Source organism: Motacilla alba, chromosome 12 (genome assembly GCF_015832195.1).
Source record: "Motacilla alba alba isolate MOTALB_02 chromosome 12, Motacilla_alba_V1.0_pri, whole genome shotgun sequence".
Lineage (NCBI taxonomy): Eukaryota > Metazoa > Chordata > Aves > Passeriformes > Motacillidae > Motacilla > Motacilla alba.
Genome location: NC_052027.1, coordinates 6,261,743 through 6,285,968, shown reverse-complemented (window position 1 = coordinate 6,285,968; position 24,226 = coordinate 6,261,743). Strand labels below are relative to the sequence as shown.

At 41.7% G+C, this 24,226-nt stretch overlaps 1 protein-coding gene across 28 annotated transcripts in view; it reads right to left on the bottom strand.

Moving 5' to 3' along the window:
• Positions 1-24,226, bottom strand: part of MAGI1 (membrane associated guanylate kinase, WW and PDZ domain containing 1) — a 335,310-nt gene that overhangs the window by 154,692 nt on the left and 156,392 nt on the right. For all 28 annotated transcript variants that reach the window (XM_038149644.1, XM_038149646.1, XM_038149648.1 and 25 more), the window contains exon 2: positions 12,926-13,042. In XM_038149644.1, the coding sequence (XP_038005572.1) occupies positions 12,926-13,042 (117 nt within the window). The remainder of the gene's footprint in view (positions 1-12,925; positions 13,043-24,226) is intronic.

The following is a 24,226-nucleotide window of genomic DNA, read 5'->3' as shown; positions in this document are numbered from 1 at the left end:
GCGCACCCAGCCCCGCACAATTGCTGCCTTCATCCCTCGCCTGAGCATCTAGGAAAGAGGGCAGGGGAGAAAAAGGGACAGAGAATACAACGGAACATTCTCACTTGCCTGAGTCCTTCGAAATTCAAGCACAAATACAAGATTAATCCTTCCTTTGTGAGGTCTTGTCTTTAAGTCGTGGTATGTAATGATCCTCAGCACTGCAGCAGAGGGGAATAAAAAATGTAGGGATCATAAGCAGGGGGAGGACAGGGCTTACTTACATCAGGGTTTCTGCCACATGACAATAGGTTTGAGAGGGAAGAATAAGCTGGCAGCAGCAGCTGACAGTGCAAAAGAGAGAATGCAGAAGCCTGCCTTTTATATTATTGGTGACATTTCTAACACATGACAACAATTTCCATCTGTATTTAAGCTGCGAGTGTGAGGAAAAGAGCATTACATCACGACTCCTCTATTCCTAGGGGCTGTGCAATATGTAGGCCAGAGGGATTAAAAAGCACCTGTGTATACTGGAGATCTGAAATACCACAAGGCAGATTTTCCCCCCTCACTTCTTTCTTCCTCACCCTTTTTTTTTTTCCCCTCTATCACCTGCACTGAGCTGCTGTTTGAAAATATGCCCAGGGAAGTGCAAAATGGTATTGTCCTAGTTAGCAAGGCTCAAGCATGGGGGAACGATGCAAATATGTGTTCCTGGCTCTCTCTCTCTCTCTGTAGAAGATACAGCACTCATTTTTGCAAGCAATTGGACAGAATACAGAGCATCTTCTTGTTTTCTGCCGTGCTTGTCCCAAGGGCTTCGAGCTTCTCTTAAAGTACCAACTTTCATCTTCCTTTTAAGTCTGCAGGGAATTTCAGTGACAGCAGCAACAATGATTCCCCCCCCTTTCTTTTACAGCCAACACATGCCTGTATCTTTTTAAAAGTAAACATCCAGAACAGGGCAAAGATATTTTGGAAAAAGCACTTGACTGCTTCAGAGCCAGCAGGTGTCCGTCTTGGATGCTTTCCACATATCTCACAGGACAGGAGTGCTTAGATGCAGCTTGGAAATCCTGAGGGACTCCAGCCTTGCAAGGAAAGCTCCCCTGCAGCTCCAGGGCTGCTTTGCTGGGGCTGCTGCAGCTGCAGGGAGACAGGCAGGGAATGGGAACCCCGAGGATGGCACTGCTGGGGTGGGCACAGGGCACTGCAGGGCCACTCCTGCCACTGTTCCCATGGCCCAGTGGGTTCAGCACCAGTTCTGCTCTTGGGACAAGCAGAATTTGGAGGCACACCAGCCCAGAGCCATCACTGGCAAAGCAGCTCCCGTCCAGCTGTGGGCACAGGACACGGCTCACAGGTTCACAGCACCTGTGTGAAAGGGCCAGGCAAGGGAAAACATCATCCCCTCCCACCCCCAAGCCCAGCAGCAAACACAGACACTGCTCTTGCTGATGTACCCAGTCCTCAAAAGTGCTTGAATTAGGTAGGGGCAAAACATCACTGAGAGCCAGCACCCCCTTGCATTACCTTTATAGGAGACATGGCCACACACTAACAGGAGATTGGACTGCTTATAAACAGCCTTAAATTTATCTGACATCAGTATTTTCATGAAAACACCAGCTGGGTCAAGGTGCTGGCCTGTTATATGTATAAAAAAATTCTTTGCTCAAGATCACCTTCCTGATCTTTCAACACTGGCCTCTTGGAGCCATAGACTGTTTTTTGGGTGCATGTCTGGTCAACTCAAAGCTGCTGTGGGAACTCCAAAGCCTTTGATAATGTTGAGTTTAGAATATTGCACTCAGTAAATTTGGAAGACTGCTATATGAAAATAAATTACTCTGAATTCCTCACCCCTCCTCTTCATGTCCACAAAATAAAAAATATCTGCATGAGCCACACTGAAACTCTCTCAACCACATGAAACTTCAATGAGGCAGTACCTACATGGAACATTCCAGAAAAAAGCCTCTTTATTAAAAAAAGAAATGGAGCATTTTACTTTACATTTATTCAGAGATGCAGCTCTCCAGTCATTTATGGAAACTTTTTCAAAAGATTTAGAAGAGGGGAAAACGGAAACAAAGAAATGACTTATTTTTAATCTGGGGTTTTAAGGCTTTTTTTTTTCTTTAAAAAAAAAAAAAAGAGTCCCACACACAAAGAAAGAAATTCAATGCAAACCTCTGTTTCTGTATCATGAAAGCCCATTCCAGTACCAGAGTAATCAATTTCTCAGAGCTTGTGTGGTCTGCAGCAAAAGCCAAAGAAGGTATTTAAGTTTATACAGCCTTCAGCATTTTGATGGCTTGCTTTTGAAATACGACATGTTTAAATTTTATATCTTTTTTTTTACAGTTAGTTATGTCTTAAGAAAATGGTTGCTCTTGGTAGAAAAAATAGAAGGAAGGGAGAATAAATGAAATTCAACCTGTTTTTGAGCTGCTTGCCCATTCTAAAATCAGAGTTGTTCAAAGTTGCACCATGAAAAACTATTACAGTTGTAATTACAGCTCTCATCATTATATTATACCCAGTCTTAATTTAGCATCAAACACTTTGGCTCATATGAACAGAAAAGAATTACTAAATAAAAGTGGTGCTCCAACAGCAAGAGCTTATTACCAGATAAGCATCCACAGAAATTTACAGGAACAGCAGAGCAAATACTTTGTCCGATGTAAGAACTCTCTACCTTTGCTAGAGCTGAATGTCATAAGCAAATCATAAATCACTTCAGGATGGGGAAAGGAGTCTTTGTCCTTACAGTAACCCCAGCTTCCCACCATGAAAGAAGGCCATCTTGAGACAAGATTTTACAGCTGGGATTTAACTCACAGGGTGGAAAAAGTGTGAGATGGAGCACTCTTGTAGGTAGGAACAAACTTCTGCAACAGAGTTCTCATTCTTTCATCAGTACATTTTGGATCCAATTCACTTACCATGTGGGAACAGCAAATGGGGAACAAACTGTGAATTCAAATAACTGTAAACTCAGCAAGATGTGGAAATAAAACACAGATGGTGCACTTCAGATTAAGGGTCAGCATTTCAGCGTCGCTTTCCACTTTTACATTGTGATAGGTGATGTATAACAACCACCTTCTCCCCGAGACACCACTCTGATCAAGCCATGACTCACTTAGGAAAACAAGAGGCTCCTTGGAAGCCTCCTGCCAGTCGAGAGGAGCTAAGGTTACTTGGTTAAGCTGCGGGTTTGCTGCTGGAGGATTAATGTTTAGGAGTGGAAATTGTCTCCACCAGACAGACACGGCTGACAAAGGTTCCTTCAGCATTTCCATCTTCCTGCAGGGCTGCTCTGCCTGGGCTGTGCCCAGTGCCCACATGGTCCCCTCTTCACCCACATTGCCAGCAAGAGTTTGCAGAGGTTGCTCTGATAGCTGTTTGCAAAAGCCAAGAACACAACCCACTGCTGCCAGCATTCCCCAGAACCAGCCCTTACAAAGTGCTCAGTCCTGAAACACCTCTGCAGGCCTGCATCCTGCTTGCCTGAACGCTGGGTGAATTTTATTCTCTCAGACCCGTTTGGTCCAAAATCTGAGGAATGGAATTTCGGATGACTTTACTCTGGCTACGAAGCATTAGTTGCATTCTAGAAAAGGACTGTCTGCCTGTAAGCACGAGTTCAAAGGAGAAATAAAGGAGTAAGTACAGATTAGATGACAGAAGAGCTGTAAATCTATAGGAGCTTGAAATGCCAGATAGAGAGGAGCAGGAGTGATTGTAAGGTGATTATTACCTTCAAAATATGCCGGAGGTTGTTTATCAGATCAGAGTTAATGAGGGAGAAATCTAATAGAACTATAATATTAAATTTACCACTTTAATGGTATCATCAATGTTCTATAATGTGGGCAATTTACTGAATGTCTGTCAGTGTGATTCTCCAGTGTGGTTAGTTACACAGGAGCAGCACTACTGCATCTCATCAGCTTTTCCCTTCCAGAAAACACTGGGAATTTTGCAGAGAATTGGTAAGTGAGATAGCAACCTAGATCTTGAAAACGATGGAAATGCAAAAATGGGAAAGGTATTTATGAACATGATGAGGTGTTCACATTTCTGGAAGAACTGGGTCTAGTTCTGCCCCACTGTTGAGTCCAGCCTTCCTACTGCTGCACATACAGCGTCCTGCTGGGTTTTCCATGACTCTCTTTTACATCTAGCAACAGTTACTGCTCTCCCAAAACATTCCATATCTGGATCTAGAAAATTGCTAATAACCTCATTATTCAAGTGCATTTTCAGCTCTCCAGTGTGATTCCCCTCTGAACAAAAGAAAACACTAAAAAACTCACACCCTAGAAAAACATGAACAAAAATTGGCTCATAAATCAACAATTACATGAAAAAAGTCAAAATACCCAGTGTCAAGGTTTTGATTAGTAATTCAAAAGCCCTGCGAACAGTAGGAGATGGTAATGCTGTGTTTATTAATAGCTATCTCCTCATGTATTCAAGGAAGAGTTTGCTAAAAGCAGCAGCAGCTTCTTAATGTGGAGCTCCTCCTTCCCCAAGCATCTGCTCCAGCCCCTCTGTTCTGAGCTTTGCCAGTTCCAATCTCTAATAGAGCAAAGATCACCTGCATGTTTTTAACATTTGAAAACGTCCCATTAAGTAACTTTAAATTTTGGTGCTTGAGTTGCCATGCTGGCCTAAGACAACAAAGAAAGTATCATCAATGTCTCCAATAAGCCTTTCTATACCTTTCACCAACATCAACTTCTGTTTACTGTTTTTATCCCTGGTAAATGAAGTGTTAAACCTGAAGTTCAATGAAAAAGTGCAGGTAGAGAATGAATGATGAAGTATGAAACACAATTCAAGAGCAGATGATACTTCCAAAGGTCTTTGATGAGGTTTTCCTCCTTATTCACCTGAAAAAGATCGTGCAAGAAGAACTGCCAGATCACTACTCACCTGATTACTCTGTGATACACACCTCATTTTGAAGATACATTAGCCTTTTAAAGAGCCATTTATTAAGCATTTCCATTTAAATAAAAATTTTCACAATCCTCAGTGAAACAGATGTATTCCCTCTTAAATCACTAATTAAGAGCAGCCTGGGACATTAACAAAACCCTTTAAAAGAAATTCAGAGAACTAGCGTCCCCCTTAAATAAATCTGTTCTGGCAATGACCCAGGAATCTTGACTTCATAACTCAAAGATCTAATTATTCAAGAGAACATCATAAAAAAGGGATACATCTAGACTGTTAAGACTATTTTTTCCTTCAATAGGGGCAGAAATACAAATATTTGCTCTATTTTTTCTACCCTCTTATTCACTTGGGGTGGGGGGAAGGAAATCAGTGAATTTACAGAGTTATTCCCAGTAAAGGTAGCAGATATGACTCTCCCCAAAGAAAACCAGCTAGCAGAATCTAAACAGCTTTATAAATTATTCCACGGCTAATCGCCTCTCTGCTGAAATAAAGACAAAAAGGATTTAGAGGACAAATACAGCATGCTTGATGTGAGGAAGCATGTAATGGTAAAAAAAAAGGATAGCTGTTTGAAGATGAAATGTGACAACTCTGCATGCCCATCAAACCATCAGGAGCTGGCATCTGCCACTGCCCCCCTGGGCTCAGGGACTGGAAATCACACAGGAAACTCCTCCTCTACAATCCCACTGGTTTAGCTGGTATCACACTGGGCCAGAAGAATCTCAAATAAATGTGATTTTACAGGTGTTCCTTTTTAAGCTCTGACATCTTTGATGGAAAGCACAGGAGTTTTGTAATGGTGAAACCACCAGCACAGCCAAGCACAAACATACCTACACAGTGATGGGTGCTTTCAGCAGGGAGTTAACCATGAAATACCAAATGTGAAGCCTAAATGCAAATGTGAGTGGAAAAGCAGGTTAAAGAGCAGCTACACATTTAATTTTACCTCGTTTTAAAACAATCCTTTTGCTTGGAGCACTCATTCTCTTGCTTTGCAGCATAATCGATACACCGAAACCCTTGAACAGATGCATGGTGATGGCTGAAAAGAAATCAAACTGCCAAGAAATCTAAAGCTGTGGCACTGCAGCCATCACCAGAGATCTAATCAGGACCCTGGGACATCATACGAAGGACAGAGGCAGTTTTGAAGTAAATAATGTGGAGTAATTAACCTCCACACAGCAGTACCTGCTCCCTCTCTGCTCTCCCAGAGACTCTCACCTTGGAAGCCTTTATGTTTTAAAACAAATGCACAGACATTGTTTGCACTGCACCTAAATATCCAGTGGCAGCTGCTTTGCCAGAGCACAAAGCAACTGCAATGAAAAACCTGCAAAATTAAGAACACTGGGGAGCAACAAAGAAAACAAAGAAAGCTGGCCCTGTAATCTCTTCCCACACTCCTTCCCCAAATCTCCTTTGGCAAGTGCCATGGGAGAGCATCTAAGGCTGAGCTCCTCTGCTTTGTGCTGTTCCCTGGTGCCTCATGCAATTCCAACTGGGTGTACAGTGAAACACAAAAAAAGCTATTCCTCACAAATGGGGAAGCAGATGGAGCAATATTTGCCATCATAAGTGCCTTTATTTCCAAAATTAAAAAACAAAACAAACAAAACCCACCCCCAAACAATAGTTTGACTGGCACAAAATGTGCTATTGATCTGAAAGGACAGACCAGATGGGAGAAAGGTCCTGAAGTCTTTTAGATTAAACAAAAATGCTTGTCTATAGAAAGGAATTAAACTACAGAAATGTTGGCCCTGTTGCTCAGAATAGGGTATTTTTCTTCTTTTAAAAGTGAAAGCACATCTGGTTCACTAATTAGTGAATGAATTATATCCTTGAAAACTGCAGGGGACACTGCTGCAATTTGGCAGTCCCTGGAACACAGGTATAAGGATTTTCTAAAGCCAGTGGTTGTACTCAGGATATAGTCCCAGCTGAAAACAGGAAAAATCCAATGTGTGTACACTAGCTGGCATGGAAATACACCTCATATTATACAGAGTTAGATTTACTCACAAGCAAACATTCTTAAGAAAAATTAATTTTGCATACTGCTGGTATCCATATGCTGCAACCCAGTGATAATGGCACTATTTTAAAAGTAATTAAAACTTTTTTCCTAACATAAATCTTGTAAAAAAAAATAGTTATTTTTATGTGATAGAAAAAAGTCTGCTGCTCCTCACCTTATCAGTGTGGGCCTCCAAATGAATATTTCATGGACCCTGCAACTATTTCTCATTACAAAAGCAGAATTACACCTCTAGGAAGGGAACTTCAACAAAAGGTACTTGGATAATAAATACAGCTGCAGGTCTGGAAAGCTTTTGAGAATTCAAAAACATTTGTGTACATAAACTGATGATTTATTGCCTGGGAAGAAAACTAATGTGCACTGTCTGTGATTCTGTTTATCCTTAATAAAAATTAGTAACTAAAAATAACTTTGAAATTGTGACTCAAATATCCGCACATGTAAAAACACATTCATTCGTAACACAAAGGTCTTTATGCTTCACTTCACCAATTTTTCCCAGTATACTGATACACTTTTATGCTCTCTATTCTAATGAAAAGAACCTTCTGTAAGCTGGTTTGCATATCCCTTTTATCAATTCATTCTGAAGTTCAGAAATACTTATGGGGGAACCCAGAGCTATAGGACTTTAAAAACTATCCTGGGAAATCACCTGAGTCTGTACATTTGACAGGAGTTTCATCACACCTCAGCCCATTTAGTCCCTCTAGTCCTCCATTACCTGCAGATGATGGCAGTTATGCACAGAACTGCTTATAAACTGCCCTTTGGAAGTTCAATTACCCATGAAAATCTTGAATTCAGAGAATAAGCCCCAATGTGCAGTCTACAATCACTTACTAAAGTCTGTCCTATCAAAACTGTGAAGTTCTGTTGTTCAATATTATTGGTTTTGCTTTGAAAGGAGACTTTCTCCTTTGCACCAGGAGATCATTTGGAATAGAGAAACTTACTCCCAAACTTCCCACTGAAATGTGAGAGCTCAGGCCAGCCAGGTGCCTGAGTGTTGGCTTTTTCTGAGCCTCCTCACAGGTCACTCCACACGTACAACTATTGATTTTTATCCATTTCTTTCCATTTTGCTCCATGTTCCTCTGTAAGACCAACCACAACAGCCGGAGCTACTGTGCTGTAATTGAGGACAGGAACAGATCAAACTCTGGGGAGGTGAGAGAACAGACAGCAGGAATGAAAGTGGTAAATCTCTAGCACTCAGATCTCCAGTCAATTAATCCTGGGACATGTACTTGTTTTGGGGAAGTCAATCAACTGTTGAATGATGACTTCCTGACATTTTAAAAGCCATTTTTGTGAAGAAAAGGGGGAAAATAAAAGGAATGCCATATAGTGTCTGGTCTGACTCTAGGCTAGCCACTGTTGCCTTTTCATCTACCATCAAAAAGACCTTGCACCTTCCAGAGCTTTGCTTCTGAAGACTGCAGCCTGGCAAGGAAAGGAATTGCACAGCACTGAAATAGGATTAGCTGTTATTTCAGCCATGTCTGCACCAGGTATACTGCTTTGGCAAGTAAAGCTGCAGACACCAGACCCACCACAGCTGCCTCTGCATGTCACACAGGACTGAAACAAGTGGAGAATCAAGTAAATGAAAAAAAAAAAATCCAAAATCAAACAACATGCTGAGATAAGCTTTTATGCAAGTATCATAATTCTGATTCCTCCTGATGCACTTTGAAAAGAAACGGCCAGGTTGTTGAGTATAAGAAAGTAGGACAAATAGCCAGTACTGCATGTTTATGTTAATCAGATACCTTCTGCCATCAGTTCAAAAAGAGGAAGACAATCCTGTGTGTTCAGCCTTCTGTGAACAGTGGTTTGGGCAGGCTGCTGCATTAGCACCTTAAAGTAAGTTGCTATCACATATCTTTCTCAATAAACACTATTGCACAGATATCCCCAGTAGGGCTGTTTGGAAACACCTATTTAATGGACATACCCTTACAAAAACTTCCAACTAATCCCAAATTCCACTAGGTGAATCTTCACATGCAACAATCCTGTTTGGGAAAGTTCTGCTCCTAGAAACACTCTGAAAGCTAAAGCCAGAATGTCAACACACTGCATCACTGACCCTCAGCCTCCCCCAGATCACACCAACTTCTGTGAGCACAGGTGGACTCAAACGTGGCACAGGGTGCCTCAGCAAGATGCCTCACACAGTTGATAAACCTTCCCTCTTGCTCCCAAGTGTTTGGGCTGGAAAAATTGAGCTGGAGTAAGCGAAATCCACTCTAGAGTAAGGTGTGGACCAGATCTTCACATCAGTCAAAGCACTTCTGGTAGAGGCACGGCCAAGGGGTAATTGCTGCCATCTCACAACATAGCCCAAGCTCATTGGAGCCATCAAACACCCCAAAACAGAGCATTACTTCTGGTCATCTTCACTAGGCACACCAAAACACAGGAAAAATGTGGTACTTCAAAACAAAAGAAGGAAAAGGGATGGCTAGAGACTCGACCAAAAGAATCCTAATCTGGGTGATGTATTGATGGATTTTTGTCCAGTTTTGACAATGGAAACTACATGCTAGGAATGAAAATAGCAATTCTTCTGAACATCTATAAGAATAACTTAGCTCAAGTTTTAAAATCCTGATTCTTCTTAAGCAAAAGACAAAAATATTCCAAAGTAAAAGCTTGGGTGAATTTTACAATGAAATGAAAGCCTCAGGAAGAAAGTCAAGGAAGTAACAGTCCACTGGTGGTTCATGTGAAGTAAAAGCTGAACTACACTAACTCTTCCAAAGATTTGTCCATTGTAGCATGGCTTTATAACACTTATACACCATCCAAACACATGAAGAGGTGCCTTGCCTCTCTTCTTTACTCTCTCCTTGTCCTAGCTCATGCTGCTGCTCAAGCTGTAAACTCAGAGGATAATGCCTTGGGTCTGTAAATAAACCCGTGGGTTTGGTGTGATAGGAACAGCAGAGCACTCGAGACTCACAACAGCCAAACTTGGAGGCCACCTGGAATCTTGTCACAGCTGTTGTTTACTACAGAGCATTGCAGGAAAAAATCAGCTCAGTGGGGAGCTGGGAGCTGAGGGGATGAGGACTCGGGGGAAGTGTGCTGGAGGGGCAGATGGCACTGAGGAGCAGGGGAAGAATTCAGTTTGCAGAAATGTGTGTGTGGTTTGCCACCTTATTTCAAACAATACTTCACCTTTGGGTCCATTTCAAGGTCTCATTTGTTTATGATGGTTCACACATTTAGGGATCAAATCCTCTGATCTCTCAGAAAACCATCCTGTGTCACCCATACAGGCAAATGCTCGTATGGTCCCTGGGAGCTGACATCATCTCACTCATTCTCAAAGGTTCACCAGAAAATAAATCAAACTCTTAACCAACTCTCCTAAAGAAAAAAATCTAAATGATGCTTAAGCAGCATGTCATTAACAAAATAAGGAGGTTGAGCCCAACATCCTGCATCTTTCCTCCATTCTGCCTGACCTCTGTCTTCTACAAAAGCTGTCACAAGTTCACTCAGTTCAGAGCCAAGCACACATGGGCACAGGGCTGTGTGGGAAACAGAAACATTCTGGGCTTTCTCACCACCTGCACCAAACCAATCAGGGCTGAATCACTTGCTATTCTCACCAGAATGTCTGGGCAAGAACTGGTTAACAGCACCTTTTTCCATTTTGCATTTACTAATTATCACTTCATTTAGCCCTTATATTAGTGCAATAAAAAGCAGCTGCCAGGCCAAGCATGCTCAGTCCAAGTGACCTTGTGTTCTTGTTTGTGTTTACCACATAAGCATCAGGGAATTCCATTTTCAAAATACAAGGCTTCATAATCCATTAGCACTAGAGATTGGTCCAGGGCTCTGGATTTACTGGTCACGTGTACCAAGGAATAAAAATATGAGCATACAGCCAGATTAATCTCCAGACCTGCAAAGCATCCCAACCCACCATGCAGCAGTCTCATTCCAAGCCACACACGAATATTAGCATCATTCTGAAAAGCTGCCATTAATGCCATCCCCACAGTAAATGAAACAAAAATTAAATGCTACCTGCCCAACAGTCTAGAAAGTGTGGAGACACACAATAACTAACAGCACTTCTCAGGTTTTCCACTTGTTTCATAGGTGAAACATAAGTACTGATGCTCTTATTAATACACCAACAACCCACATCTCCCCCAGCTATTTTGAAAAGGCAGGAATCACTTTCACTGCTCTTAATTTTAAATCAAAAGCAAGACCAAGCAGCTTAGCTCACCATCAAGTTCAATAAATCAGATAAAAGAATCAATGGAAAGCATTTCCAAATGTAACCTTGGTAACATGCAAAATGTTTCCCCAGAACTCACACTCATTTGCTTTATTTGCTGTTTTAGGAAATGAAATATCACACATAGGCAGAAGGGCATTAGTATCATAACGCTGCATCTCCCAAGCCTAACACTGCACGTGCTCTCCTGGAAGGCACTTTTTGCAGCGTGCCCTAAAAATCTGCAGCCTGCCAAGTTAGGTGATTGAAAAATAATCATATTTCACGTTGACAGAATGGCAAATGGAAGTGTTCAATAGTAAACAATAATCCATATTTATTCTTTATGTCCTTTTACGTTGTTTAAACATAATTTGTTTCGTGCTTTTCACTGATAAAATGAGCATAAACTCCATGGTGTTATAACAGCATCTGCCATTTGAAGAATCAACATTTGTCAGTGTTACCACTCAATTTTAACTGGTCTTACACAGCCCTCCTGCATGCAACACTTAGACTGAAAATGACTACTGCTGTGTGTACCACTACGTGATATTTGTTGGCAAATACTGGTTTTTGAGTTGCAACATAATTATTCAATATTTATATAAGTCTACCAGGATAAACAATCTCTGATTCACAACGAGACCGAAAACTTCAATTTATTTTGCTGCTTATCTCAGTATCCTGTAACTAAGATGTTTACTTATTCCAGCCTGATCTAAAGGGCAGATCATCATTTCCACAGCTCAGCCAAATTAAGCAAAAAAAGCTCTTCCTTAGAAGAGTGTCCCCTGCCACCTGGAGAATGTCACACAGAGGTGCAACAAAGTAGGATCACTCTCCACTCTTTGTATGTCTTCCCAAAATGCCAAGGACAATCTCATTTTAGTAATTATTCTGACCTTCTAAGGACTGCCATGCTCCAGAGTTCTTAGTTTTTCTTCTGTTTCCTTTTTCTTCTTTGTGGTTTTTTTTTTTTCAATTGGTTTGCTGGGGTTTTTTTGTTTTGATTTGTTTGTTTGGGTTTTTGGTCTGGTTTTTTGTTAGCTTTTTGTTTGTTTTGTTTTATTTTTTTTAGGTTTTGTGGTTGTTGTTGTGTATTGAGTGTTTGGGTTTTTTTGTTTCATTTTTTGGAGTGAAAATAAGCATTTCTTTCTCAGCTTTGCTAATTCTTGTTCCTTATCTCCTACATGAATCAAGGATGACCTTCCAACAGTGGCAGATGCCTTCAACAATGGCACCCAGCCATAAAATGCTGTTCAATTCTACAAGTTAAACAAGCACCAGAAATAAAGTTCTGCTCAGGAAATAAAAATAGAAGCCTCTTTTATATTCATAGGTTTTAAACCAATAAGCAACATTCACCATTCTGATATTAATATAGACTCTTTCTAAGCCAAGCAATCACTTCATGGCAGTTTTTTTTAGGGCTTTTCTCCAAAGCAGGCATCACAAGGCTTGCATCACACCATCAACTGCTCCAAAAAGGTAATCAAAAAAAGCCTCATTCAGAGATGAATCATTTTCCTTTTCAACCCTATCTGCTGTCACACATGGAAGCCTGCCCAAACTGCAAACAGTCTCCCCCACAGGAAGGCTGCCCCAAAGATGAGGATGGAGTTCTGCCCCGGGGAGTGCAGCAGGGCAGGTTGGTCACTTACAAGGCACAGCGTGGCGATAGAGGTTGTCTCGGATGGTCTGCTGCAGGTCGTGGTCTGGGGACCCCTTCTGAAACCTCTGGTTGAGATAATGCCGCAGATCCTTGTTCAGTCTGCTTCCTGCAAGGAAAAAAAATCCAGTATTTATTTATTTCTAAGTGCAACAGCCATTTATTTATTTCTAAATGCACACAATTATCATTTCCAGTGGAGGCAAATGGTAGCTTTCCATTCAGAGCCCCCTAAATTATGGCATGCTGACTTTATGAGCAGAGGCTCCTCTTCCTCTACAAATGGCTAATTACCAAAAATAACTCGCTGTAAACAAGAGGTCTCTCTTGTCTCATAATGCAACATTCTTCCTGTGGTGTTAAACAGATCATCATTCCTGTTCATCACTTATTTGTCTGAGCAAATGGAGACAGACAGATGACACAAAAAAGAAGAAAAATAATAAAGGTGTTGCTTTTGCAAGTCTCTGGAGGGTGAGCAGGGTGGAGAGACAGAAGGCAAAAGCTGCTCCCATTGGAGCTACTAATAAAGTTGAACACGGCAAAAAAAATCAAACAAGGGCTATTCTTTCCACTGGTATCCATCCCAACACACAGCAGGAGTTACAAAAGTATTGATTTAATGAGTTAAGAGCATCCAAAATCCTTAAAAACAAACAAAAAACCAATATCCAATGCTTTTCACCTAAACCTGTTTATTTGCCTGTTCAGGTTTGAACACCTTCCTAAGTGTGAAAGAAGATAAATGAGTTGAAAACAAAACAAAAAAAAAAAAACGAACATACAAAAACAAGAAAAGAAAAAGAAATGTAGCTGTTAATGAACATTGCCAGTTGCTGAATAGCAAACCCTTTTTTGTAGCAGAACATATGAACTACAGAAACTTAATGAAGCCTTTTCCCAGAAATATTTCTAAGTTTGGAATAACACTGATATTAATTTGACTGAAGAGCAAAAACAGGGATCGAAGCTTTTCTGCTCTAAAATGAAAAGGAAAAAAAAAACACTGGAAAAGCTTCTGAGAAATGCAAGCAGGATGATCAAAGCCTGCAGCAGCTGCCACACAAGGACCAAGAGAGGGATGCTGCAGCTTGTGGTGGACATCAGCCTCCAACATGTCCTGAGGTCACCTGGGGACTGGGCACTGCTTGCCTCTCCCAACACCAGGACTGGGAGACACCAAGGAAAGCGAAGCAGGAGCCTGGTCCAGAATCATCAGGGACAAGAGTCCCCAGGCTGTGCACTCTCCCTGAGAGCACTGTGGGGACAGAAAGCTGATTCAGGAGATTCAATGGGAGATGGAAAAGCACGTGTAGGACAGACCTATTGGGGGCTGCAGAATCACAGAATGGTTTGGGCTGGAAGGACCTTAAAGATCACCTTGTTGCCACAAGGGACACCTTCCAGTGGGCCAGGTTGCTCAATGCCCCATCCAACCTGGCCTTGAAAAGAAGAGGGGAAAGGAAATCCCTTGGGCTTAACATTAATGGCTGGTGCTTGGGAGACCCAGGAAAGAAGTGGGGGAATATCAAGTATCTTGCTCTTTTCCTTCCCTTTGCCAGGCATCTTATTTATGGCCCCAGCTGGAGCCAAAATGCTGGAGCACATGGACCTTGGGCTGAACCACTGCAGCTGTTTTCAGTCTTTTATCATTTGCATTATGATTTTTTATTTTGATTATGAATATGTAATGCAGAGATCATCTCAATACATCTGGACACTGAACGCAGGCTCCCAGTTGCAGATTCCTGGCTGGAGCCTCTAGGAATCACTGCAGAGCAAATCAAAAATAATAACACTGCAATGGAGCGCAGTCGGACACTGGGTCTGGGAGGCAGAAGCAGCACCAGGCAAATGGTGAAATAAGAAAGAGTGCAGACTGTTACATGACTGTGGGCAGGATAAAACCACTGCAGCCCTGCAGCATTTCACCAGAAATGTTGGTTTGAAAACAAAACTAAACACAAAAAATCCTGCAGTCTGAAGTACTATGTCAAATTTTTAAAAATAATTTCGTGACTCGTATTTAGATCCTCCTGACGGCTTTTTCTTTTAATTAAATCTCCTATTGAAGAAAAGAAGGCTCAGGCAGCGGGCCCAGCTATTACAAAGGAAAATTTTTAAAGACCAAGATGCTCACTGCAGAAATGAAACAACAAAACTGAAATTACGGGAGATATAATTGGCTCAAAACACTTTCCTGAGCAACACCAGCAACACCCCTCACTTCCAGAGCAAATTATCAATCCATTTTCTAACAAATGGTCTCCAGTTATTGCACCATAAAATTTGTTTACCACATAGGAGGCACTCGGAGGGTTTGGTAGACTTCTGGGCTACAGTTTTTCAATATCAGAGCTGGCTTTCCAAAATCCAGATGTTGGATTTCATACCATGTTGTTTTACTCCAGAGGTAGACTGGGCACAAAAAAGAGCCTCTGCTGAAATAGTAAAGTAGCTCTTTATCTTTTAACTAAACAGTCCATATATTTCTTTGCACAAGAGAGAGTAAGGCAAGGCAGATTTTCATAGCAAAAAAGGACGAATATGACAAACTGTTTGGGCATAATGCAAGGGCTTATTCCAGGGAAGAAATTAATGCACAGAACTGCATGTATCACATAAGTAAACTTTCTTCCAAAATGCCGTGTGATCCCTGATTCAATGATTTATGTAACAATAATGTCTTGAGGTGAAAAAGCTCTGCTGAGCTAGGGCTTGTTTGACCACAGAATATATGCAATTTAATGATGATATCCTGCTCTTAGCTTCCCTCTGCTCCCATTCCATCTAGCATCTCAGTCTATTATGGCCCTGCTGGAAAGTTTGGTTATTTGGTTTATGCAGGAGCTGGGATTTCCCAGCTGAGTCACTGAAGCACTAGTTAAAAAGGCATTTGCAAAAACAGGGGCTGTAGCAACACTCACACAAGTGTCCCCTCTGGGGGCTCAGAGTGATGCTTATTTCTATTACATTTTTATTTTAGACGAGAAGGAAACAGAAGAAGAAAAAAAAAAAAAAAAAAGAGGCAAAAAGAAACCCAGCCCCCAAAAAGCTTGCTGAGCTACATTCCTGTTCCTAAATTCCAGGAAAGTCTTGACAGCAATGAAGGCTTCTTGCAGCTCTGATGATCTCAGCTCAGCAGTCGCTGAGGCCACAAGCTGTGGGCACAGGCAGGTTCAGGAACTCCCTCCACTGCATGGCAGAAGAAAATGAGCTAACACAGAAACTAACTCCATGTGGGAAGCTGCCAAAGGGATCCAGTATGGAACACGTTGGATTTTTTGCCATTTGAAATGCTTCTCTCTGCTCTGATCTCTTCCAAAAATCTCCCCCGAGCTGAGAGGACACGGGCTCGACACCGGCTTTATTTAGTGGGTTCTAGTGCTGCACACAAGTTTATAAACTCTGCTGTACCCTTAGTCCAAAATGCATGCACCCATAATCTCTGAGAACCTGAAAAATATGCCAGTGACATTTCAGCAACCTCCTCTGTGCAAATCTTAGCAGCAAAATTCATTCTGCTCCTTGGGGGCATCGCTGGCTTGTGCAAACTCCCTCTGAGCCCAAGCCTCACCTTTGATGGCTCCTGTCCATGCACCAGCCACTACCAGACCAAAAGATGGGCAGGTGCCCAGAACCACCTCACTTTATGCAAAAATCCTCCCTTTTCTAAAATTTAAATCCATGTCATTGAGCTCAAGAAAATACCAGAAGTATGTATTGGCCTTCAAAATACTCCCCTGTTCTCATGGAGACTGGATTTTACATTTACTCTTTTGAGATTCTTTCTTTTCTTCTCTGCTAAAAGGATGTAAAAAGATCCAACAGTGATAATAGTGGAGGGACAGGAGATGCAAACCAGCAACAGCAGTTTCCAAAGCAGAAGACCCAGTGCTCCATTCTGCCTTTGTGCTGGTCGGGATATGTTGGAAATTGTTTAATTGCACGGAGAAAAATCACCTTGTTATTTCTGTAATGAAAATTAGGCTGATACATGTAGCTTAGATCATCAGACACACACAAAAAATGAAAAACTCACCAAAATTTATAGTTCACAAGTAAGATGTTAAAAGATTTTTTTTTGGTGCTGTTGCAAGTTTCCTTTTTTTTTTTTCCTCTGCTGAACAAAATCAATGCCCTTTTTTAATGTGAAGTACAGTCAGGGAACCAACTTCTCACACTACTACTCCAAAACTGAGGTGCTTCCATCTTATTATCTGAATCCTTTGAATGAAACACAGAGCAAAATGGCTGGTTTAATCTATTCTTCTTAATTATTATACTGTACTTTAAAGTACATCCATCACCCTCCCCAACCATTACATGGTAACATCATTTCAGGAGTAAAAAAGAAACGTAAGGGGGAAACATCTCTCATAGCAAAACCAATATTTACTGACATATGGTTTTCTGAGAAACAATGAACTGTCAGGTTTTTGTAGCTCAATGTGTAACTTAGATGGGTTTGTGATTAATGAAAACTATTGACTGTTTCTAGACACATTGCTTCCAAACCCACATTTGTCCTCCAACAGTTACCTGATATAAAATCACCAGGGAAGTTGTGCTTTGAACTGTGCTCTCACACTTGGTGCTAAAATTCCCAGCTCCTGCAGGAAGAAAGCTGCATGTGGGATCATCCAACACTGGCTTTGCCGTGTGAGAACATCACCTCTTGGAGAGCTCTCCCATCCCAGCAGCAGCACAGACCTGGGGCTGAGAGCCTCCTGCCATGCTGCCTTCCAGCAGGGAAAGCAGACTGCATAAATGACCAAGCACAATCTGAATTTTTTCCCAAGAAAAAGCTGAGTGTGAACATCGTGGGGCTGCCAGCACCTTCCTGCCAGCTGGTGGAGAGTCCATGCCAGCACTGTGCAATATGGGTGTGCTGAAGATGTATTTTAAACTCGTGCTCTATGCGTTTGGAAACTGTCATTCGATAGTTTATGTTTCTATTAATTACTGCAGCTGTTTGATCCCATTTCTGCTCGAGATGGTCCCAGATAATCCTGATCAACAGCCACACTCTGACAGAGCCTATAGATGCTCGTGCAAAGATGGGTCAGGGTCAGGCCTGGGACACACTGGTCCCTGACCTATATTACACTCCTCTAAGCAGATTACACCAGTATATATTTTTTTGCTTTACTCTTCTTTAGAAAGGCAACCAATTGCTATTCTCACAGTGACTGATAGTGTCTGAACTGGAAAAATCTATTTTCCACTCCTGAACTGCAGCAGAATCCCCCTTCTCCTGTCAGGATCTCTGTTTAAAGGTGTCTTTAGCAGAGGGATCCTCTGTGGTCAGACAAAGAGCATTTCAAAACAACAGCCATGAAGCAATGAAAGGTTAAAGGCCTCACTAAAGGGATAAAAGTGCAATAGAGTCATCTGGATTAAGACTCTCTCTCACCAACCTGATGTCTACATTGAGAGGGAAGGATTCAATTCTTTAAAGGCACAGAGATTGCACATGTTGGATTTGCAGTATAAACCCTGACTGTAACGTACTGCCTGTCATCTGAAGATCTCTACCTGAAGGCATTTAACTAATAAATTATCATGGTTAGCAGGGTTTCATTTCTGTGCTACAAAACATAAAACTGCAGATAAGGGGGGGGGGACAAAACCCTACAGAAACCAAGCCAAACAAAAAAAATCCAAACCCTGCTCATTTAGAGGCATGAGCAGAGAACTTGCAGCTCATGTCTTCTAGAGCAGCAAGTGGACTTGCCGTGTCAGATGATTGGCACTACAGGCTGGGGGACTTCACTTGTGCTCCTGCTCTGCCCAGCAGAAGGTATTCAACACAAACTCATCTGTAATTAGAGCCAAAATAGCTCCCCTTAGCTAGGAAGTGTGTTAACTAAGCTGGTTATAAATCTATTAATCCCTTGAAAACAGCAGCCTAATTTTAAAAGAAATGTTGAAATATTAATAATGTAACTCAAGATAACTTTTCAATCTGTTGTTACATCCTTACTATAAAGCAGGGTGCAGACAGGGCTCCTGGGAAACAGAAGACAGTTCTTAAAACTTTTCCAACAGCAATGCCAGGGCATCACCACTGTCTCCTGCTAATACTTGCCATCAATTTTCCTCAAGTCCTGCTGCAAAGGTGGCCCTGATACTCACACATATATTCTGTTAATGCTTGGAGAGATTATTATTCTATTTCTGGGCAAATTAATAGAATAATATTCATGGTAAGGTCCAGGAGGCAGCAGCCCATCTTAGAAGGCTGAGTAGATTTTTATCATTTAACAAGACTGCACTGCTAGCCACATCATCATCAAGTATTCCTAATCCCAGCAGTTGTTAAGGAAATGAGAATAGTTTGTGCTATATTGTTTCATCCTGTCCCATCCTTGTCTTCCAGCTGCTGTCCAAAAGTGATTATAAATAATGGGGCTATAAAAGCCATTCAATAATTAGAAGATTCATTGGCCATATGCCAGCAGTGACAAAAGAGAGTGATTTATGTAAGATGAGTCTGTCACATCTGCCAGATCACAGTTTCATTACGCCTGTGGCTTTAAGGTCACAGTTTAGCACTGTTCCAAAAGCCATTTGTCAAGGGGGTGCTGGGGAGAAGAGGTGAAATACATCATGGTTTTGTTTGCTTTCTTGTTTTAACTACTAAGTAAATAAGTAAATAAAGTGCAGTACCTACATTTGTTATTTCATGTCTCTTGCGAGGTCAAAGACACAAGAAGACATTCATCACAACTGGCCAGAGTCCAAATAAGATCATGAAGAGAAAACCCATTTAAAAGCCTTAAGAATTCATGTGGCTTCTCAAACTCAATACAATCTAAGCATGTTCTGTCTTCCAGCCACCCATGAAATGAAGGCACCTTGTAAACACGTAACATGTTGGTAAATTAATTGCTACTACATTTTCCTAATACAAATAAACTTAAAAACCTTTTATGGTTCAGTGTTCTAAAAAGATATTTAAACATTGCCATGGGAGTTCAGATTAACAATTAACATGGCTCAGCAAACACCTAATTCCATCCCAATTCCATTTTCTCATCTTCTTTTCCTCTTAAAAACAAACAAAAACCACCAATGAACTTTTATTGCTGGGTACCAATTCTAGTACCATAAAGTCCAGATGTTTCAATGTTCCCCATAAATGCTTCAATAACCTCATCTGTTATTGTCAGTGATTGCTCCCATTCCAATGTGGGCAGTCTCTGGTGACAAAAACTACTGCTCTGAGGGTGCAGACTGGATCTTTGCTGGAAATGCTACACCCAGGACCAACCAATATATTATTTTAATTTGTACCAGCCTCCAAAACCAGACTGCAGTCAGATGAACTGCTCAGATCAGAGCCCAGATGCTGCCATTATTCTAGCAAGCCCACACCACACCAAAAGCAAAAGGACTGCTCACCCTTTGCCTACCTCCTGAAGTAAAACATAAAATACTTCCTAATTTTTATGCTTTAGAACCTTCTCCGAACAACAAAGCTTCATCCACTGCAAAAGACCTCCAGTGGAAGGAAATGATGATAAGCTGGAGGGTTATGGCATAAAGAATTGCACAAGGTTACAGGATGAGCTACCTGCCCAGCAATAAAACCCCACTTTGATGGAGCAGCCTGGCTGCTGAATCAGCAGTGAGCACCTCAGTGCCGCCAGTAATTCCTGTCTGGAGAATGAATAACACTTGTTACTTTATTACTGAGAGAACTTCTGAAAATGTTATTTTAGGTGTAAGCTGTGAATCTGAAGGAGATGTATTCCCACTCAAAACTTTCAGGTCGTGTCCAGAATCAGGAGCAGGCAAGAGCCTTCTTGGCATGGTACCTTTGGTATCACTCTCAATCTGCATGGGTGAGTGAACCAGCACTGAGGTGGTAATTCAGCATTTGCTGCTGCAGAAATGCACTTAACAGATCATAAATCCCTGGTAAAACTCTTCTAAGAGCACGTCACCTCATCTACTGTATTCACAGGGTGCTCCGCCTTATTTTCTGCGCATTAATAGTGATTCATATTTCTACACTAAATTTAAACAAATAGCCTTTCAGCTGAAAAGGGCCAGAAAAACCCACAGAGCTCAGGCACTGAAGTTGAAAAGAAAAAAAAAAAAATCATTATTTATACACCAGGCCTGAAAATTTTGAACATTTGTGACAAACACACTTCTGTTGCTCTCAACTGAGTTCAGATCAGCAATGATTGCAAATGCAGCAGCAAGCCCAGCCTCTCTCCCTTTTTGGCCCCTTCAAGCTTCTGGTGCCCTCAGAGTTTCAGCCCTGAATTTCTTGAGGCTCCTAGAGAAGAAAATTCCTTCACCCTCTGACATCTTTGCAGCCCAGAACAATCCTGACCTGGGGGACAGGGAGGCCACACAGCCAGCACTGCATCCCAGGAAGAGGAGCCTGCTCTGCCATGGAGAGACAAATCAGATCTTTCTACCTCAAGAAGGATCTGTTTTATTATTTTCTTCCTCAAAATAGTGAGGTTTAAGTTCTGCTCTTCTTCTTAAATCATGTGATATCATTTGTGTCCATATATAGCCTATAGCATGATAAATATGATTATAATATCTATTGATAGATATGATAAATAATGGTAGATAAATGATGACATTTCTCCAGAGAAAGTGGCAACCATACCTGCCCCAGGTAAGCCTAAGGAACAGAAAATCTGATACACCTGAGGCAAAAATACAATAGAACATGCTGCTCAAGCAACAAGAGCATGTGATGAATAGAAGAGGGAAAAGCAAGGTCAGCAGTATCGATGACTGTTTGCCTTGGATGCCTCCAAACACATTTGAACTGGCCAGGCACAAAACATGAAACACGGTTTGCCTCATCCCGATGGGTGCTGGCAGCGTGGAGCCTGCCCCAGTGCTTTGTAGCCACAGTTAATCACAAACCCAGCTAACTAAAAGCTGGAGATTAACCACTCCTACTCTGTCATTGACTCACAGGAGACATCTTTTCTTCCCCCATGCCATTTTCAAGAAATGCCACAAGCTCCCTGCTCTTGCCTCAGCTTTTTGTTTTCCTTGTTCACTTTTAAGAAGCCACAGACAAGGAAATTGAGACTGTCAGGTGGTCTCTGGGAATGACAGTAGAGAAGCAAGGTGGGCTAAGGTGAGAGAAGGGACCTGCTGGGAGGACAAATGCAGAATATTTTCCTATTGAAATGAAAACTCTCCAAGGTAAAACTATAGAACTGATTAACAGCCACACACACAAACTTTGTAGCGTTTTCACCACAAAGCTCAGGAGGTGTGTGGACAAAGAACAAAGTAATGCAACATCCTCTGGTCTTGTTTCCAGTGAAGCTTGGATTGGTACCATGCTAAATGCTTTATCCAGTTCTGCGGCCAGATCAGTGTTGACCCCGAGTTAACTGGCTGACAACCAAGCTGTAACATTAAAGCTACATCCATAAATGCCTCTGCTTGGCAGTGACCTTAAACCAAGTGCCCAGGGCAAAGCCTCAGCTCTGCAAAGCTTTACAGCAAGGCAGACCCAGAGGTGGATGCAGAGGCTGCTCTGAGCAAGGCATTGTGCCTTGCCCACAAAGGCACTGCTGTGCTGGGGCACCCTGCACCCCAGCAAGGAGCAGAGTGTATGAAGCAAGGACTATGAAGCCATCCACAACAGCAAGAAACGCTGATGTTGCCACGTAGGCTTTAAAAAAAAAAAAAACACTTAAAAAAAAAAGTAGTAAGAAGAGAAAAACCCTCCTACAGAACAGAAATGAATGCAGAATGAAATCACTGTAAGAGAGCGCCACGGGATGCAGCCTCTGAAGGATTCAGTGGAGTCTGCTCTGAGCATTTCCATCAATGAACACAGACTGAGCTACGTGAGCAGCCCAGGAAAGGCTTCCCAGGAAAGCACAGCCTGGCTGGAAGCCACACAACAGCCTTTGTCACCACACTCCTCTGGGTGAAGCCACCTGGGTAAGGGAGCACTGCTCCTCTCCCTTCTCTCTGAAGATGCCAGCAAGCTCTGCCTTTTCTGGTGGGAGCAGCAGAAGGAGGGCAGGGGTGAAGAAGAAAGTCTAGCTAAAATAATAAGAATGGGGAAAATCAAGAAAAGCACTTTGCAGTCTTTCACTCCAAGGCAAAGACCCATTTCTGGAAATGAGATGCACATCTCTCTACGTCTCCTAAAAGGAGTTGCCATATGTTCTAAAAGTAGGATATAATGTTTGAGCTGTAAAAGCCAAATCAGCTTGAGAAACAGACGGCATTACAATGCTTTAGCAGAACAAGCCCCCCGTAACAATATGCCAACAAACTCATTTTCTAGAATGGCACTAGGAAAATATTTGCAAAATCTGAAACCCATTCCCTAAATACAGCATTTGGTTCTTCCAGAATGGGAAAAAAGTGCCACACATATGCCAGAATTGGGGAGTTCTAAACAGCTCTTCATATTCTTTGATTTTTTGGCTTGCTTTTCTGTGTAATTTTTGCATAGTGGGGTTTTTTGGAGCTTTTTTTTTTTAAACTTGACCTCAAATTTCTTGAGCAGTCATTCTTGTTCTTCCTTTGTTGCTGGAGGGACAAATTCCCACAGCCCAGCCAGGTCACCTCTGAATTTTGATCACAGTGTTATAGGTTTTCCCTCTGACCTCCCAGGCTCCAGGACACACATCAATAGTAACAGCCTCATTTCCAGGGGAACTAAATACATAAAATCTAATGCTGACAACCTGTGATTGTCAGGCTATAAACACACACTAAATGAAGCTATTGTCAGAACAATAAATTTTTGAGGCTGTTTTTCAAATTCTTTTTTTCCCCTCACAAGTATCTCTGTCACAAACAAAATGTTGGCCTCCTTGGAAGAAAGCAGCTGAAAATCATCTGTCCACAGGAAGATCTGTCCAAAGCATGTTCCAGCTGCTTTTGCCCCTTCTCCAGTGTGGTTGGATGATACACACTCAGGTGCAGCAGTGTCTGACCAAAGGAAACAAAAAATCTTTTTCTTCATCTGCAATATACCCATTTCCAGAGGGCTACAAGTTAATTTTCCAATTTGCCCAAGAAATTTCCAAGAACCAAAATTTGTCATGAAACAAATAAAACCAGAAAGAAGATTTGCTGTGGTCTCACCCTAGCAAGTAAAGGTCCTGCTCTTTCTACATTATTTTCAAAGAGCAAAACTCAGCCTAACCTCTGATGGACCTCTTTTTTTTTTTTTCCTTCTTCTTTAAATATAATTACACATTTATATACGTGTAGAATAGATGCCAAACCACTAACACACGGTACAGAAAGGAAGCACACAGGCAACAATGCT